A 17,801-nucleotide genomic window follows, 5' to 3' on the forward strand; every position below is an offset into this window, starting at 1 on the left:
TAGGATGGCTCCTCAAATTTAATCTTGGGCTAATTTCAGCAACTCTGAACAATTCCTATATCAGAGATTATGGGCTGTTGCTTAGTAGTGCCAGGGTGTGCTGTTTACTAGGGGGAATGTTACCTCTCCGAATGCTGAATTTAAAGAAGAATGAGTGGACTCTGATCATGGGGGAAAGTAACACTGCTTCTTTACAGAAATCGATGTTTCACGAAAGTTATGAACCATCAATAATTAGTTTGTAGAAAAGGAGTTCTAAACAAGCAATACAGTAGCTAGTAGAATTTTTGGTCTTGTTGATAGTTACCTTCAAGAATATGCCAAGAGAATACTTAAAGAGATGGTTAGGTTTTTATATATATACTGTTGTCTTCTTCAGCCCACTTTCTGTACTATTTATCTGATAAATGGAAGTAAACTTATTTTTACTATAATATTTGGTAAGATGTTAATACATTCATGTGCTCACACTGTGCACATTTTGGAAACCATGTAAAAGAGAATCCTGAGTTGGGAAAGGAGGGTGAATAACATGGACCCTAATAGAACATTTTAATTTAATCCTATTTGGCATGTGGTTTTTAGGTATATAATGTATAGTGATTAAAAGCATAGGCTCTGAAGTCAAACTGCCAGGGTCCATATTCTGGCTTAAAATACTCACTAAATTGTGTGACCTTGGAAAAATTACTCAATTTCTCTGAGCCCCCATCTCCTCCTATGTAGCCCAGGGAAATGATGTGTGGTTTTTAGAGAAAATGCATACAAAGTACCAAGAACCGTACCTGGGAAACTCAATAAATATTAGCTTTTAATATTTTTTCATAATTTTATTTAATTCCAAAATATTCTTAAATAAAATTTCACTAGTCTTGGAAAGGAAAAGTCATATTATTAATAATTTATTTTTATTATTTCTTCTTTCAGATCCTTGTATAATTTCTGAAGGCAACATGAACAAAAATAACATACAGTTAAGATGGAAAGACATCAAAAAACTTTATGTGAAAACGGGGGATTTTGTTGAATTTGAGTGTAAACCGCCATATAAAGCAAGGACATCAGCGCAGTCATTTCGGATACTCTGCCGGGAAGGGAAATTGGAATACCCCACGTGTGAGTGAAACCAGCATAATTTTGCTGAATATAATTTTAAAAGTAATCCTACATGTATGTTATAAGTATGCATTATGTAGTCAATTCTATACTTACTTTCTTTATTCTTTCAGTGTTGTTTATCTCAGTTTTATTTTGAACTTGGACTTTCAGAGGTTCACAAATTTATAAGCCGAGAGCAGTGCTTCCCTTATTAGGTGGACTTCATTATACCTGGGCAAATCTTCGCACTGGGTCTCCTGTACAAATGGTACCCACAGAAAGTGAGCATGGGCCTTGGTTCAGTACTTGATTCCATCTAACCTCTTCCAATTGTCTAAAATGTATAAGATAACTTCAAGGCTTTCGGAGTCAACTTTACTTCCTCTGAAATAAAGTTGTTATGGTGATATTGATCTTCCTATCACATCAAAAAATACAAAAACTATGACCTCTTATGCTTTTAGCAAGCATTAGTAAGTATTAATAAGTCCTCTAACGGGAGCCAAATTATTCATCAAATACTAAATAATACTTAAAGGCACAAATGCACCATCTTCCACAAATGAGTAGAAGACTAAAACATTTATAAATCCTACTACAGAACTTCTCGTATAGTCAAGAGGTGATATGAACATACACAAAGGTAACTACAGTTAGAAGTGAAAATGATGAGGTTACAATATTGCATTTATAGGATTATCTAGATATGTATAAATACTTAAGAAGATTGAGAGGAAATACAAAGTATGGCTGTAATAATTCTATATGGTTTGAGGTTAACAGGTTAAAGAAATTAGAATACTTGCAAATTTTTATATTTCCTGTATTTTATAATTTTTCATTTTGAATTATATTACTATTACAGTTAAATGAGAGTTATCAAGAACTGTGATTAGAAACCAAGAAAGTAGAAGATGAGAGTGTAAAGACCCTGTAGGTCATGAAACTGATTTCAGGCAAAAAGCCCATTATTTTTTGATGTACCATAGTTCAGGAAAATACCCAACAGGAAGTTTCAGAAATATGCTTTGCATGGTCCTGTATTTTAGGTAGCATTTCATAGTTAAAATATTTTTGGGTCAGCAGGTTTTCTTTTCTTTTTTTTTTTTTAAATATCTATGAATATGCTGACAACAAATACAGGTAAAAATTAAGGTTTAAAATCTTCATGACTATGGTTAAAGCAATAGATTCTTCGATATGACTTCAAAACATAAGCAAGAAAAAATAGACAAATTGGACTTCATCAAGATTATAAACCTTTATGCGCAAACAACACTGATAAGAAAATGAAAGCACCGCAGATATAATAGAAGAAAAGAGTAGCAAATTATATATGTGATACGGGACTAGAATTAAAGAACTCTTACAACTCAAAATAGAAAGAACTCTAGAATTAAAGAACTCTAGAATTAAAGAACTCTTACAACTCAAAATAGAAAGACAGCCCAATTTAAAAATGAGCAAAAGATCTAACTAGACATTTCTCCAAAACATATGTATGAATGGCCAATAAGCACATGAAAAGATACTTAACATCATGAATCATTAAGCAAATGCAAATCAAAATCACCATGAGATACTGCTTCCCGCCCACTAGAATGGCTATAATCAGTCAGATAGTAACAAGTAGTTCTAAGAATATGGACAAATTGGAACCCATTTACACTGCTGATGGAAACGTAAAGAGGTACACCCAATTTGGAAAACAATCTGGAAGTTGTTCGAAAGGCTAACCATAGAGTTATCATAGACTCAGTAATCTACTCCTAGATAGATATCAAAAGAAATAAAAACATATGTTCACACAAGCATTGTCCATGAATGTTCATAGCAGAATTATTCATAATAACCAAGAGTAGAAACAACCCAGATGCTTATCAATATACACAAAACATATATCTTATATGATATTACTTATTTATAACCAAGGAATAAAACACTATTGTATGTCACAACATGGATGAACCTTGGAAACTTTATGTTAGGTGAGAAAAGCCAGTCAAAAAAGATGACATATTATGTGACTCTGTTTGTAAGATATGTCCAGAACAGACAAATACAGGGACAGAAGGTAAATCAGTGGTTGCTTAGGGCTGGGGTAGGGAGGCAGGGGCTGATAGCTAACAGTGATAAATGTTCTAAAATTGACTGTGGTGAAGATTATACAACTCTGTGATTATACCAGAAAACACTGAATGTACAATACATTTTAAATGAGTGAATTGTATGATACGTGAATTAGATCTCAATAAAGTGATTCAAAAAAAATGGTGGCCAACATGTTAAGATCATGACAAACACTGGGAATTAAAAAATAAAATGAAAAATTAAGACAGTATCAGAATTTATAATGAATTTATACTGACTCAAAGATTGATGGGGTTGAACAAAAAAGTAAAAACTTGTGACTCACGCTGGCTATCTATTAAAACAGCTGATAGGAGGAAGGCAGGTAGAAGTTTCATTTCTCCTCCTCAATTCTGAGGGGGAAATCTTGAAAGGGAACTGTTAACTTAAAAGTTTTAGAATGATAAAATACATAGACAGATGTTTTATTTAGAAACAATAGGAAATAGTATTTTATTTAAAGATTTTATTTAATTACTTATTTGAGAGAGCGAGAGAAAGGGAGAGCACGAGCAGGGGGAGGCTCAGAGGAAGAGGGAAAGAGAGAATCTCAGGCAGATGCCCCGATGAGTGGGGCGCCTGGCATAGGGCTCAATCTCAGGACCCTGAGATCATGACCTGAGTCAAAATCAAGAGCCAGATGCTTAATTGACTGAGCCACCCAGATGCCCTGTAATAGGACTTTAAACTTGGGTATTCTTGCCCAATTTCTGAGAATTTCTTTCATTCTCAAACTATTTTGTGGCACCTATTTCTAAACAAGTTGCTTAAACAGCAGTATTTCAGAAGCTCTGCTATCCGGAGCTTACTACTCTCCTCCAAGACGTAAAGAAAGTTAAAAAAAAAAAAAAAAAAAAAAAAAAAAAAAAAGGAGTAGGATTGGAAATTCCAGAAAGCATTTCTTACAGATAGTTGTCAGGTGAGTAAATTATGTGATATACAAATAACTAGAAGAACGTGATCCAGACCCACTCAAGAGAAATACAATCAACTGATATGGAGTGTGAGATGATCCAGATATTGGAATAGACAAGTATTTTTTTGTTTTGTTTTTTTAAAGATTTTATTTATTTGACAGAGAGAGAGGCAGCGAGAGAGGGAACACAAGCAGGAGGAGTGGGAGAGGAAGAAGCAGGCTTCCTGCTGATGCGGGGCTTTATCCCAGGACCCTGAAGGCTTAAAGACTGAGCCACCCAGGCGCCCCTGGAATAGACAAGTATTTTGAACAAGCTTTATAGCTATTTTAAAGGACATAAAAATAAATGCTCTCAATGAATAAAAATATGACATTAATAGAAAAATAGAAACCATAAAAGAAAAAGAAATTCTAGAACTTACAGTTCAATATCTGAAAAAAAATCTTCACTGGGGAGACTCAAAACAGATGGAATTGACAAAAGACAGAAAGCATAAAAATAAATGGAAATAATGGAAATAAACAATGGAAATAATCCAATTTAAATAAAAAATTATAAGATGAGTTTGTGGGAATGGTTGGACAATAGAAAAGGGAAATATGTACATGGAGTCTGAGAAGGAAAGGAGAAAGAGAGAATACGGAAGAAAAAGTATTTGAAGAAGCAAGACCATCAATTCCTCAAATTTGATGACTGACATAACTATACAGGATCTAGAAAATTAATAAAGTCTATGCAAGATAAATACAAAGAAAATATATACAAACTACCAGAAACTAAAGATAATGAGACTCTTGAAAACAGCCATAAAAAAAATGATGCATTGCTTAGAGTGGGACAATAATTCCAAGGAAGGCTGACTTCTTATCAGCGGATATGGAGGCTGGACGATAATGGAAAAGAGTTTTTAAGTACTAAAATAAAACATTCTGAACTCAAAATATTATGTCTAGTGAAAAAAAATCCTTCAAGAAAAAAAAGCCAAATAAGCACATTTTCAGAAATAAGAAAAATAAAATAATTAACTAGAGCAAGTCATGGCCAGGAGACCTGCACTGTCAGAAATACGTGTCCATCGGGAGTTAGGATGGCCAAGGAGTTGGGGGACCCTAAGTTTGTCTCATTCCTGGAATACAGCTAGATATTTATCAAATCATTCTGAACACCCAAGGAATCAATCCGAGATCTGAGAACACAAATACTGCAATTCCACAAGTAGAAAACGACCACTGTTCGGAAGGTGGGAGGTGCGGAGACTTGAATCTAGTGCGAGGAGAGGCAGAGGGGAGGGAGCCTGCCTACAGAGGCTACCCCCAAGTAGTATCAGCAGCAGAGTGCAAAATCGGAACTTTCAGAAGCCAGCTACAGTGGGGGACGTGCCTGGCTTAAGTGCCAAGATGGCCGAGTGGGGTGTAATCCCAGGTGTGACAGGGTGGTCTGAGGATCCCTGGGATCCCTAGAAGATCAGGTGGTGCCTGAGCGCACCAGAGTTCCCAGACATCGGAGCCAGCTGAGAAGAGTGACTGCAGGCGCCCGCTTTCTGCTCTGTGTGGCCATAAGCTGCAAACCACTGGATGGTCATGCCGCCACTTTCCTGGGAGGGGTCCGGCAAAACGCAGAAGGGTGGCAAGACCTCCCTGGGAGGAGCTGCAGGAGTCCTTAAAATCTGGAGTTTTGAAACTCAGTTGCATGTGCGAGATAAAAACGCTGGGCCACAGGCTGTGTGAACACAGAGCACTGACGGAAACCGGGGAGACGAGTGATTGCTTTTCTGCAAAGGCTCAATGAAGAGTGGTGGATGCCAATTTTCAGCGGTGGAGCTAGAGAGAGGGGCACAGCCTTATTCATCCCACCATCAGTGCTGAAAGCTTTCAGGAAGCAAAACAGCACCACCTAGTGGATTTCAGAGATGCTTGCACCGAGCCCTGCCTCCCTGCACCCTGGAGGCTCATGTCCACTAGGCAAGTCCACCTGAGAATCACCGCAACAGGCCCCTCCCCTAGAAGACCAGCACAAAGAACTCGTTCACAGCAAGTTTACTTATCATGGAGGGCTCTAAATCTTCAGCTCTTAGGGAAAACAGTATATAGCATTCTTTGTATTTTTATTCTTTAGTCTTTTAGTATTATTTTTTCAGTTATTTTCTTTTTTTTCAATTCTTTTTTTATTCTTTTTAAATTTTATTTTATAAATATCTTATATTTTTTTCTTTTTTGTTTCCTTTCATTGTATTTTATTTATATATAATATATGATTATATATAATTACAATATAATATATATTACCTATATAATATACATAATATTATATACATAACACACACATATTAATACATAATATATACCTTATATAATATTTATAATTATATGTAAAATATAATAAATGATATCATGTATAATATATAATATATAAAATATGTATAATTTTATGTAATTATAATACATAAAATATATTACATATATAATATAAATAATATCACATACATACTTACATAAATATATTAATACATAATAATAGCATGTATACTATATATATGTAATATATATATCTTTCTTTCTTATTTTGGGATCTAGTTTCTTTTAACAAGCAGACCAAAATACATCCAGAATCTAGCTTTTGTTGTTGTTGTTGTTATTATTGTTTTTTTTGTTGTTGTTGTTTTTCTTTTTCTTTCCTCTTTTGAGTGGAAAGAGAAACCAAAAGTAGCAAAGACCAGAAAGGAACAGAAATAATCTACAGGAACAGCGATTCTTCAGGTAACACAATGGCACTAAATCCATATCTTTCAATAATTACTCTGAATATAAAAGGACTAAATGCTCCAATCAAAATACATAGGGTATCAGAACGGATTAAAAAAAAAGACCCATTGATATGCTGCTTACAAGAGATATATTTTAGACTCAAAGTCACCTCCAGATTGAAAGTGAGGAGGTCGAGAACCATTTATCATGCTAATGGACATCAAAAGAAAGCTGGAGTAGCCATCCTTTTATCAGACAAACTAGATTTAAAACCAAAGACTGTAACAAGAAAAAAACAAGGACTCTATATCATAATAAAGGGGTTTATCCAACAGGAAGGTCTAACAATCGTAACTATTTACACTCCTAACTTGGGAGCAGCCAAATATATAAATCAATTAATAACCAACTTAAGGAAATTCATTGATAATAATACAATAACAGTAGGGGACTTTAACACTCACTCATAGTAATGGACAGATCATCTAAGCAGAAGATCAATAAGTAAAGAAGGCACACTGGACCAGATGGACTTAACACATATATTCAGAACATTTCATCCTAAAGCAGCAGAATACACAATCTTTTCAAGTGCACATGGAACATTCTCCAGAATAGATCACATACTGGGTCACAAATCAGGACTCAACTGGTACAAAAAGACTGAGATCATACCATGAGTATTTTCAGACCACAAGGCTATGAAAATTGAAGTCAACCACAAGAAAAAAAAACAGTAGAACAGATCAATGAAACTAGGAGCTGGTTCTTTGAAAGAATTAACAACATTGATAAACCCCTGGCCAGACTTATCAAAAAGAAAAGAGAAAGGACCCAAATAAATGAAATCAGGAATGAAAGAGGAAAGATCACAACCAACATCGAAGAAAGACAAACAATTATAAGAGAATATTATGAGCAAATATATGCCAACAAATTAGGCAATCTGGAAGAAATGAATAAATTCCTAGAAACATATAAACTACAAAAACTGAAGCAGGAAGAAATAGAAAACCTGAAAAGACCCATAACCAGCAAAGAAATGAAATCACTAATCAAAAATCTCCCAACAAACAAGAGTCCAGGGCCAGATGGCTTCTGAGTGGAATTCTACCAAACACTCAAAGAATTAATATCTATTCTTCTGAAACTCTTCCAAAAAATAGGAATAGAAGGAAAACTTCCAGACTCATTCTATGATGCCAGCATTACCTTGATCCCAAAACCAGACAAAGAGCCCACTAAAAAGGAAAACTACAGACCAATATCCCTGATGAACATGGATGAAAAAATTCTCACCAAGATACTAGCTAATAGAATCCAACAGTACCTTAAAAGAATTATTCACCATGACCAAGGGGGATTTATTCCTGGGCTGCAGGGGTGGTTCAACATCCATGCATCAATTAATGTGACATACCACATTAATAAAAGAATAATAACAATAAGACCCTCTCAATAGAAGCAGAAAAGGCATTTGACAAAATACACCATCCTTTCTCAATAAAAACCTTCCACAATGTGGGGATAAAGTGAACATACCTTCCATCATAAAAGCCATATACAAAAGACCTACAGCAAATATCATCCTCAAAGGGGAAAAACAGAGAGCTTTTTCCCTAAGGTCAGAAACATGACAGGGATATTCACTGTCACTGCAGTTGTTCAACATAGTACTGGAAGTCCTAGCTTCAGCAATCAGAAAACAGAAAGAAATAAAAGCATCCAAATCAGCAAAGGAGAAGTCAAACTTTCACTCTTCACAGATGACATGATACTCTATGTAGAAAACCCGAAAGACTTCACCAAAGAATTGCTAGAACTCATACAGGAATTCAGCAAAGTTGCAGGATTAAAATCATCATTCAGAAGTCTGTCACATTTCTATACACTAACAACGAAGCAGCAGAAAGAGAAATCAAGGAATCTATCCCATTTATAATTATACCAAAATCATAAGATACCTAGGAATAAACCTAATCAAAAAGGTAAAAGATCTGTACTCTGAAAACTATAGGACAGTTATGAAAGAAACTGTGGAAGACACAAAGAAATAGAAAAACATTCCATGCTCATGGATTGGAAGAACACATGTTGTTAACATGTCTATGCTACCCAAAGCAATCTATACATTCAATACAACCCCTATCAAAATGCCACCAGCATTTTTCACAGAGCTGGAACAAATCATTCTAAAATTTGTATGGAACCAGAAAAGACCCCAAATAGCTAAAGTCATATTGAAAAAGAAAATCAAAGCTCAAGGCATCACTATTCCAGACTTGAGCTGTATTACAGAGCTGCAATCATCAAGACAGTACGGTACTGGCACAAAAACAGACACATAGATCAATGGAACAGAATAAAGAACCCAGAAATGGACACTCAACTCTATGGTCAACTAATCCTTGACAAAACAGGAAAGAATATCTAATGGGAAAAAAAGACAGTCTCTTCAACAAATGGTGTTGGGAAAATTGGACAGCCACTTGCAGAAGAATGAAACTGGACCACTTTCTTACACCATGCACAAAAATGAACTCAAATGGATAAAAGATCTAAATGTGAGACAGGAATCCATCAAAATCCTGGAGGAGACTACAGGCAGCAACCTATTTGACCCTGACTGCAGCAACTCCTTTCTAGACACATCTCCGGAGACAAGGAAACAAAAGCAAAAATGAACTATTGGGACTTCATCAGGATAAAAAGCTTTTGCACAGCAAAGGAAACAATCAACAAAACTACAAGGGAACCTACAGAATAGGAGAAAATATTCACAAGGACATATCAGATAAAGGGCGAGTATCCAAAATGATAAAGAACTTACCAAATGCAACTCCCCAAAAATAAAAAATCCAGTTAAGAAATGGGCAGAAGACATGAACAGATATTTCACCAAAGAAGACATACAAATGGCAAAGAGACACATGAAAAAATGCTGAACATCACTTGGCATCAAGAAAATACAAATCAAAACCACAATGAGATGCCACTGCACACCTGACAGAATGGCTAAAATTAACAACTCAGGAGAACAACAGATGTTGGTGAGGTTGTGGGGGAAAGGGGAACCCTCTTACACTATTGGTGGGAATACAAACTGGTGCAGCCACTCTGGAAAACAGTATGGAGGTTCCTCAAAAAGTCAAAAAATAGAATTACCCTAGGACCCAGCAATTGTGCTACTAGGTATTTATCCAAGGGATACAGACATAGTGAATCAAAGGGACACATGCACCCCAATGTTTATAGCAGCAATGTCTACAATAGTCAAAATCTGAAAAGAGCCCAGATGTCCATTGGCAAATGAATGGATAAAAGAAGATGTGAGATACACACACACACACACACACACACACACACACACACACACAGTGGAGTATAACTCAGCCATCAAAAAGAAGGAAATCTTGCCAATTGCAATGACATGGATGGAATTAGAGGGTATTATGCTAAGTGAAATAAGTCAGTCAGAGAAAGAAGAATACCATATGATTCCACTCATATGTGGAATTTAAGAAACAAAGCAGATGAACACAGGGGAAGGGAAGGAAAAATAAAATAAAATAAAAACAGAGAGGGAGGCAAACTATAAGTGATGCTGAACTCTTGGAAACAAACTGAGGGTTGCTGGAGGAGGCGGGGAGAAATGGGGTAGTTGGGTGGTGGATATTTTAAGGAAAGCACTTGATGTAATGAGCACTGGGTGTTAATATGCAACTGATTAATCACTAAATTCTACCTCTGAAACTAATAATACACTATATGTTAACTAAATTCTTAATTTTAAACAAAAATTTTTTAAAAAAGAAGTATGGGATATGAGGCGATGGGTATTAAGGAGGGCACATATTGCATGGAGCACTGGGTGTTATATGCAAACAATGAATCATGGAACACTACATCAAAAACTAAGGATGTACTGTATGGTGACTAACATAACATAATAAAAAATTATTATAAAAAAAGAAAAAGATGTGGAAGGAAATGCATTAAATAAAGTGTTTGTGATAATCTTAAAAAAAAGAGAAGTATGTATGCATCTAACAAGAATTTTCAGCTATACTCTTTCCCTTCTCAGGGTTTTTTTTCTGGTAACCAATCTTCAGTCATTTGGCTTGAGAAGGAAAATGTAAGCCACTTTTGCAAACCAGTAGCTCTTCTCAGGTGTCCCAAAACTTGCAGGTCCTATTACTTCTGTTGGTTCTTCTCACTTGAAATACATTTAAGAAGATGAAAATCATATCAGGCATCTTCTCTGACCACAACAGTATCATACTCAACAAAATATTATTAAACCACATTGAACAATGCATTTGAAAGATCATTCACCACAATCAGGTGGGATTTATTCTGGGGATGCAAGGATGGTTAAATTTTGGCAAATCAATGTGGTACACCATACTGATAAAACGAGAAATTAATCCCAAGGTAAACAACTGGAAAAAACACAAACATGTATAGGCTAAAGAAGATGCTACTAAACAGTCAATAAGTCAGTGAAGAAACCAAAGAGGAAATAAAAAAATACATGGAGACCAATGAAAATGAAAACACAGCAGTCCAAAATCTCTGGGATGCAGCAAAAGCAGTTCTAAAAGGGCAATCTTTAGCACTACAGGCCTATCTCAAGAAACAAGAAAAATCTACTCAACAATCTAAACTTATACCCAAAGGAACTAGAAAAAGAACAACAAACAAAGCCCAAGGTTAGCAGAAGGAAGGAAATAACAAAGATCAGAGTAGAAACAAATGAAATAGAAACTAAAATCAAACAAACAAACAAACAAAACAATAGGAAAGATCGCATCAAGAACTGGGGATGTACTGTATGGTGACTGATATAACAAAATAAATATTATTAAAAAAACAATAGGAAAGATCAATGAAACTGGGAATTGGTTCTTTGAGAAGATAAACAAAATCGATAAACCTTTAGCCATACACAGCAAGAACAAAAGAGAGGACAAAAATGAATAATATCGGAAACAAAAGAAAAAATAAATACAAAAGAAATACAAATGATTTTAAGAGACAACTATGGATAATTATATGCCAGCAAATTGGACAACCTAGAAGAAATGGATAAATTCCTAGAAATATACAATCTTCCAAAAGTGAATCAGGAAGAAATAAAGAATCTCAATAGACCAATTATTAGTAATAAAATTGAATCAGTAATCAAAAAACAAAAACAAAAACAACCCTCCCAACAAACAAAAGCCCAGAACCAGATAGATTCATAGGTGAATTCTATCAAACAAAAAGAAGAGTTGGTAAAATACCTTTTCCACTCACAGTATTCCAAAAATAAAAAAGGAAGACGTTTCCAACCACATTTTATGAGGCCAGCAACACCCTTATACCAAAGCCAAAGGCACTACAAAAAGAGAAAATTACAGGCCAATATCCCTCATAAGCATAGATACAAAAGTCCTCAGCAAATTATTAGTAAATCATATTGAACAATACACTAAAAAGATATTCACCACAATCAGGTGGGATTTATTCTGGGAATGCAAGGATGGTTAAATATTGGCAAATCAACATGAAACACCATATCAATAAAACAAAGGGTAAAAATCACATTATCTCAATAGATGCAGAAAAAGCATTTGACAAATTCAACATCTGTTTATGATAAAAACACTCAACAAAGTGGGTTTAGATGAAGTTATCTCAAAATAATAAAGGCTATAGATGAAAGACCCACAGCAAACATCATACTCAATAGTGCCACTGTGCAAACCAGCATGGAGATTTCTCAAAACATTAAAAATAGAAATACCATATTATCCAATAATTCCAATACTGGATATTTGCCCAAGCAAGCAAACAAACAAAAAACTAATTTGGAAAGATACATATAGGGGTGCCTGGGTGGCTCAGTCAGTTGGGTGTCTGCCTTCACCTCAGGTCATGATCTCAGGTCCTGGGATTGAGTCCCACATTGGGCTCCCTCCTCAGCAGGGATTCTACTTCTTCCCCGCCCTCTGCCCTTCCCCCCTGCTCCTGCTCTCTTTCTCTCTCAAATAAATAAATAAAATCTTTTCAAAAAGACATATACATCACTATGTTTATTGCAGCTTTATTTTCAATACCCAAGATATGGAAGCAACCTAAATGTCCATTGATAGATGAATGGATAAAGAAGATACGGTATATATATACCTGTGTTATATAGTTCTAGGGCCTAGAGGATATTATGTTAAGTGAAATAAGTCAGAGAATGACAAATGTCATATGATTTCACTTATATGTGGAATCTAAAAAGCAAAGAAACAAAAAGCAGAAACAGACTCTCAAATACAGAGAACAAATACAGAGGGGAGGATGGTTGGGGCATGGGCAAATTAGGATAAGGGGAGTGGGAGGTATAGGCTTCCAGTCATGGAATGAATAAATCACAGGGATAAAAGTTATAGCGTAGGTAATATAAGCAATGGTAATGTAATAGCATTTTATCGTGACCGATGGTAGCTAGGCTTGTGATGAACACAGCATAAACGTATAGATTTCTTGAATCACTATGTTGTACACCTGAAACTAATGTAATAGTGTGTGTCAACAATACTTCAATTAAAAAATTAAGGCTGAGGGGCGCCTGGGTGGCACAGTGGTTAAGCGTCTGCCTCCGGCTCAGGGCGTGATCCCAGCGCTCTGGGATCGAGCCCCACACCAGGCTCCTCCGCTATGAGCCTGCTTCTTCCTCTCCCACTCCCCCTGCTTGTGTTCCCTCTCTCGCTGGCTGTCTCTATCTCTGTCGAATAAATAAATAAAATCTTAAAAAAAAAAAGAAATTAAGGCTGAGATGCATATATGTTCCCTGAATTTTCCAGATTAGAATAAACTGAATAATGGAGCCGGAAGCCAATTTGTAGTGAGTTGAGGAGTCATTACTCCATATCATTTCTTGTTATTTATATTTGTTCTTTACTGTATCTTTATTCATTTTTCTATTTTGCTATTTTTTTAAAGTCAATTTTTATTTACTTACTGTTTGTATGTTTCCTATTTTATTAACGTTTCTATTTATTTGGGTTAATTTCTTCCTTTTTTTTTTGTTTTACTTACTGTTCTTTCTCCAACTTTTAGATTTGGTTGTTTAATCCATTTTTAAGAACATTAATTGGTATATATTTTTAAGCTAATATTTTCTCTGAGCACTGTTTTATCTATAGCCCATAAAGTCTGATATTTAATGTCTTCATTACGTTTTCTAGAAATACTGCAATTTTAGTTTATATTTCCATTTCAACCCAACTTGTCTGATAGAAAGTTGGTACATTTTTGGGAGAATAGCCTTTTTTATTTGCTTAAGTTGTAAATGTATTGCATATAACCAGAGAATTTTGCTTATATTAATCTATTTGAAATTTAATTAGATTTTTTAATGGCTTAATATAAAAGGTTGGTTTTCATGACTGCTTCATGTGCACTGTTATTTGGGTAGAAAATTAACATACATTTATAAGATATACTTTACTGACTACTTGTTAGACTCTTCCATGTCCTTTATTTACATTTTGTTCACATGAAGTACTTTAGACTAAAAAAATTACTCGCTTGCCTTATTACCTGTCTGACGTTCCTGCTTTATAAAATTTACTCCCACAAGCTTCAGGCAATGTCTATTTGTCCCTATGATGAGAAACAAGAAAATTAGCTTACAACTTCTTCCTTTCTTCTTCCTTCCCTCTCCTCCATCACCTAATTTTATTGAATGTTAAGATCTTTCTTGGTGTTTATATTTATTGTTTTACATATATTTAGAATTCTATTTCATTTCATTTTTATGTTATTTGATTTCCACCTATAACTATGAAGGAAGGAAAGAAGGGAGGAAGGAAGAAAAAAAACCAGAAGGAAGGTAGAAAGGAAGTGAGGAAAATAAAACAATTGAAAAGTCCATCAATCAGAGAGTAATTAAATATTTTACGTTACCTCCAGCTTTTGGAATACTATTGACATCTTATAAAGAATGAGATCAGTCCATGTGTCTTGAGATGCGGATATCATATACCAAGTGAAAGTCTTAGAACAATATATATAATGTATGATATGTAATATATATGCCACTAATATATATAAAAACAAAAACATGTACATATCTATAGAAATACATTTTCAAGTGTGTATAGTAGCATCTGGAAGACACAGAGAAATTCTTTACAGTCAGATTTCTGGACCGAGGAAGTAGATCTGGAGTTTTGGGAGGAATAAAGGGAATTTTCATTCTTTATCCTATTTACATTTGTATTGTTTGAACTGTTTTACAATGTCGAAGAGCTGCTCTTATATGTGACAAAAATAACACAGTACTTCAAAATTGTAGTTTAAAAAATATCTGGTCATAGAAAAGTTGACTTGATGCTAAATACATTTTATATAAACTGAATTCTTTAATCTTTGAAAAATTTAATTTGGACCATACTTTTTTTCTCTTGCTGAGAACATCAAATATATCCTTATGTTTTGGGTTCCACAGGCCACAAAGTGGTAGTGGGTTTCCAGCAGTTGCACTGTACCCAACTTTCTATAGAAAGATCAGACATTTTCCAACCTTGCTTTAGAATGTTTCCTTAAAGATGATTTAAAGTTTTCTTACAATAAATGGCAAGTAAAACAAAGTAAGATTTTATTTTTTCTTTCTTTCTTTCTTTCTTTCTTTCTTTCTTTCTTTCTTTCTTTCTTTCTTTCTTTCTTTCTTTCTCTTTTGATGTTGCATGTTGGGGCAAGAAGGAAGGAAGACTTGTCACATCTGTGCTGGTCCTCTGGGGAGTGCTCCTGGGTCCTCCAAGGGACACCTGTAGCACTGAGGCCTGGACGCACCCCAGCACTGAGGAACCTGAGATGGGCAAGTGCCGAGCAGCCAGTCACAGCCACATCACAGCAAGGGGGGGTCTGCGGACTGCCTGGGTCTTCTCGGTGCTCACAGGGCTCCTGGCCTTCAAGAGTAACAATGGAACTAGGACCAAATCATGACCAGAGGTTTCCTACCTGCTGCTGCAGTACCATAGGTTCCCTTCTGCGGGCGTTGTAATGTGCATTTAAAGACTGAAGTATATAAAGTACAATTCAATGCTCATTTAAAGACTAAAATAGTTCCAGGAGAGGAGTTAAGATGGCGGAGGAGTAGGGGACCCCTTTTTCAGCCGGTCCCCTGAGTCGAGCTGGATAGGTACCAGACCAGCCTAAATAACCACGGAATCAGCCTGAGACGCAGGATGATGCATCTGGATCTCTACAAATGAACATCTCCAGCGCTGAGTATTGAGGTACGAAGAGGGGAGCTGTAAACCGTGCACGGATATCGGAAGATAAACGGAAGGGGGAGGGAGCCGCCGCGTTTGGGCGCTGGGAAGCGGCAGCCACCTGCACGGGGGAGCGGGAGGACTCACAGAGGGCACCCGCGAGAGAGCGGACTGAGACCGGTGAGCCGTGAACGCGCGCGCCACCAGGCATCTCCCGGAACACCGGAATCCCGGTGTGCTCACGGGATCCAGACTGAGACCGGGAACTCCCGGAGCGCGCGCGGGGCGGCTGGCGGGCCACCTGCACGGGGGAGCGGGCGGACTCGCGGTCGGCACCCGCGAAACAGCAGACTGAGACCCTGAACCGGGTGCACGCGCCACCAGGCTTCTCACGAAACTCCGGAATCGAGGTGTGCTCACCGGGCATAGACTGAGACCGGGAGACCCGGGAGCGCGCGGGGCGGCCGGTGGCTGGCGGCATTAGAAACACAAAGGACAGAGACGCGCCGGCCCTGGAAGTGAGGGCAGGGTCGCCGAGTTGGTGCGCACATCCCGGGTCGCCGCAGGGTTGAGCAGCACCAACAGTAACAGAGTTAAAGTGGCCAGAACATCAGTGGAGAACGGGCCGCAATCCCTCTGTTCTGCGACAATGCAGCCTCTGCTGCTCTGACCCTCAGAAGAGGCATAGCCGGCCGCCAGGGAAAGCCGCCAGAGAACAAAAGCCTGGAAATACCGGCTCAGAGAGTGCCCACCCCCATCCCCCCTCGCAGGGGACACGGAGACTCTACCCAAACAGGGTTGCCTGAGTATCGGCGCGGCAGGCCCCTCCCCCAGAACACAGAAGGCAGGCTGAAAAATCAAGAAGCCCACAACCCGGGCGCCTGGGTGGCGCAGTCATTGAGCGCCTGTCTCTGGCTTAGGGCGTGATCCCGGTGTTCCGGAAAGGAGTCCCTCATCGGGCTCCTCCGCTGGGAGCCTGCTTCTTCCTCTCCCACTCCCCTGCTTCTGTTTCGTTCTTGCTGACTGTCTGTCTCCCTCTCTCAGATAAGTAAATAAATAAAATCTTTAAAGAAGAAGCCCACATCTCTAAGATCCCTATAAAACAAGGGGCACGGCCTGGGACCCAGTCAATAATTTTGGGCTCTGGAAACCCCGCAACCTCTCTTCATCAGAATGACAAGAAGGAGAAGCCCCCCCCAGCAAAGAAAAGACAGTGAGTCAGTGGCCTCTGCCACAGAAGTAACAGATATGGATGTAACCAAATTATCAGAAATGGAATTCAGAGTAACAATGGTCAAGATAATGAGTAGACTTGAAAAAAGTATTCAGGAAAATATTACTGAGAATATACAATCCCTAAGGGCGGAAATGAGAGCGAATTTGACAGAAATTAAAAATTCTATGAGCCAAATGCAGGCAAAACTAGAGGCTCTGAAGCGGGTCACGGTCACGGAAGCGGAGGAAAGGGTTAGTGAATTGGAGGATGGGTTAATAGAGGAAAAAATAAAAATAGAAGATGGTCTTAAAAAAATCCACGCCCACGAATGTTGGCTACGGGAGATTACTGACTCAACGAAACGATCCAATGTTAGAATCATCGGCATCCCCGAGGGGGTGGAGAAAAACAGAGGTCTAGAAGAGATATTTGAACAAAT

At 37.3% G+C, this 17,801-nt stretch overlaps 1 protein-coding gene across 5 annotated transcripts in view; it reads left to right on the forward strand.

Moving 5' to 3' along the window:
* Positions 1–17,801, forward strand: part of CFHR5 (complement factor H related 5) — a 58,698-nt gene that overhangs the window by 27,427 nt on the left and 13,470 nt on the right. For 2 of the 5 annotated variants that reach the window (XM_044377682.3, XM_044377685.3), the window contains one exon: positions 928–3,438. In XM_044377682.3, coding sequence (XP_044233617.1) covers positions 928–1,124 — 197 coding nt within the window. In that variant the 3' untranslated portion in view covers positions 1,125–3,438. Of the gene's footprint in view, positions 1–927; positions 3,439–15,634; positions 17,356–17,801 lie in introns of those variants that run through there. The other 3 variants (XM_044377684.2, XM_057314868.1, XM_044377683.2) reach the window with 2 other exon arrangements.

This window comes from Ursus arctos, unplaced genomic scaffold, assembly GCF_023065955.2.
Source record: "Ursus arctos isolate Adak ecotype North America unplaced genomic scaffold, UrsArc2.0 scaffold_2, whole genome shotgun sequence".
NCBI lineage: Eukaryota > Metazoa > Chordata > Mammalia > Carnivora > Ursidae > Ursus > Ursus arctos.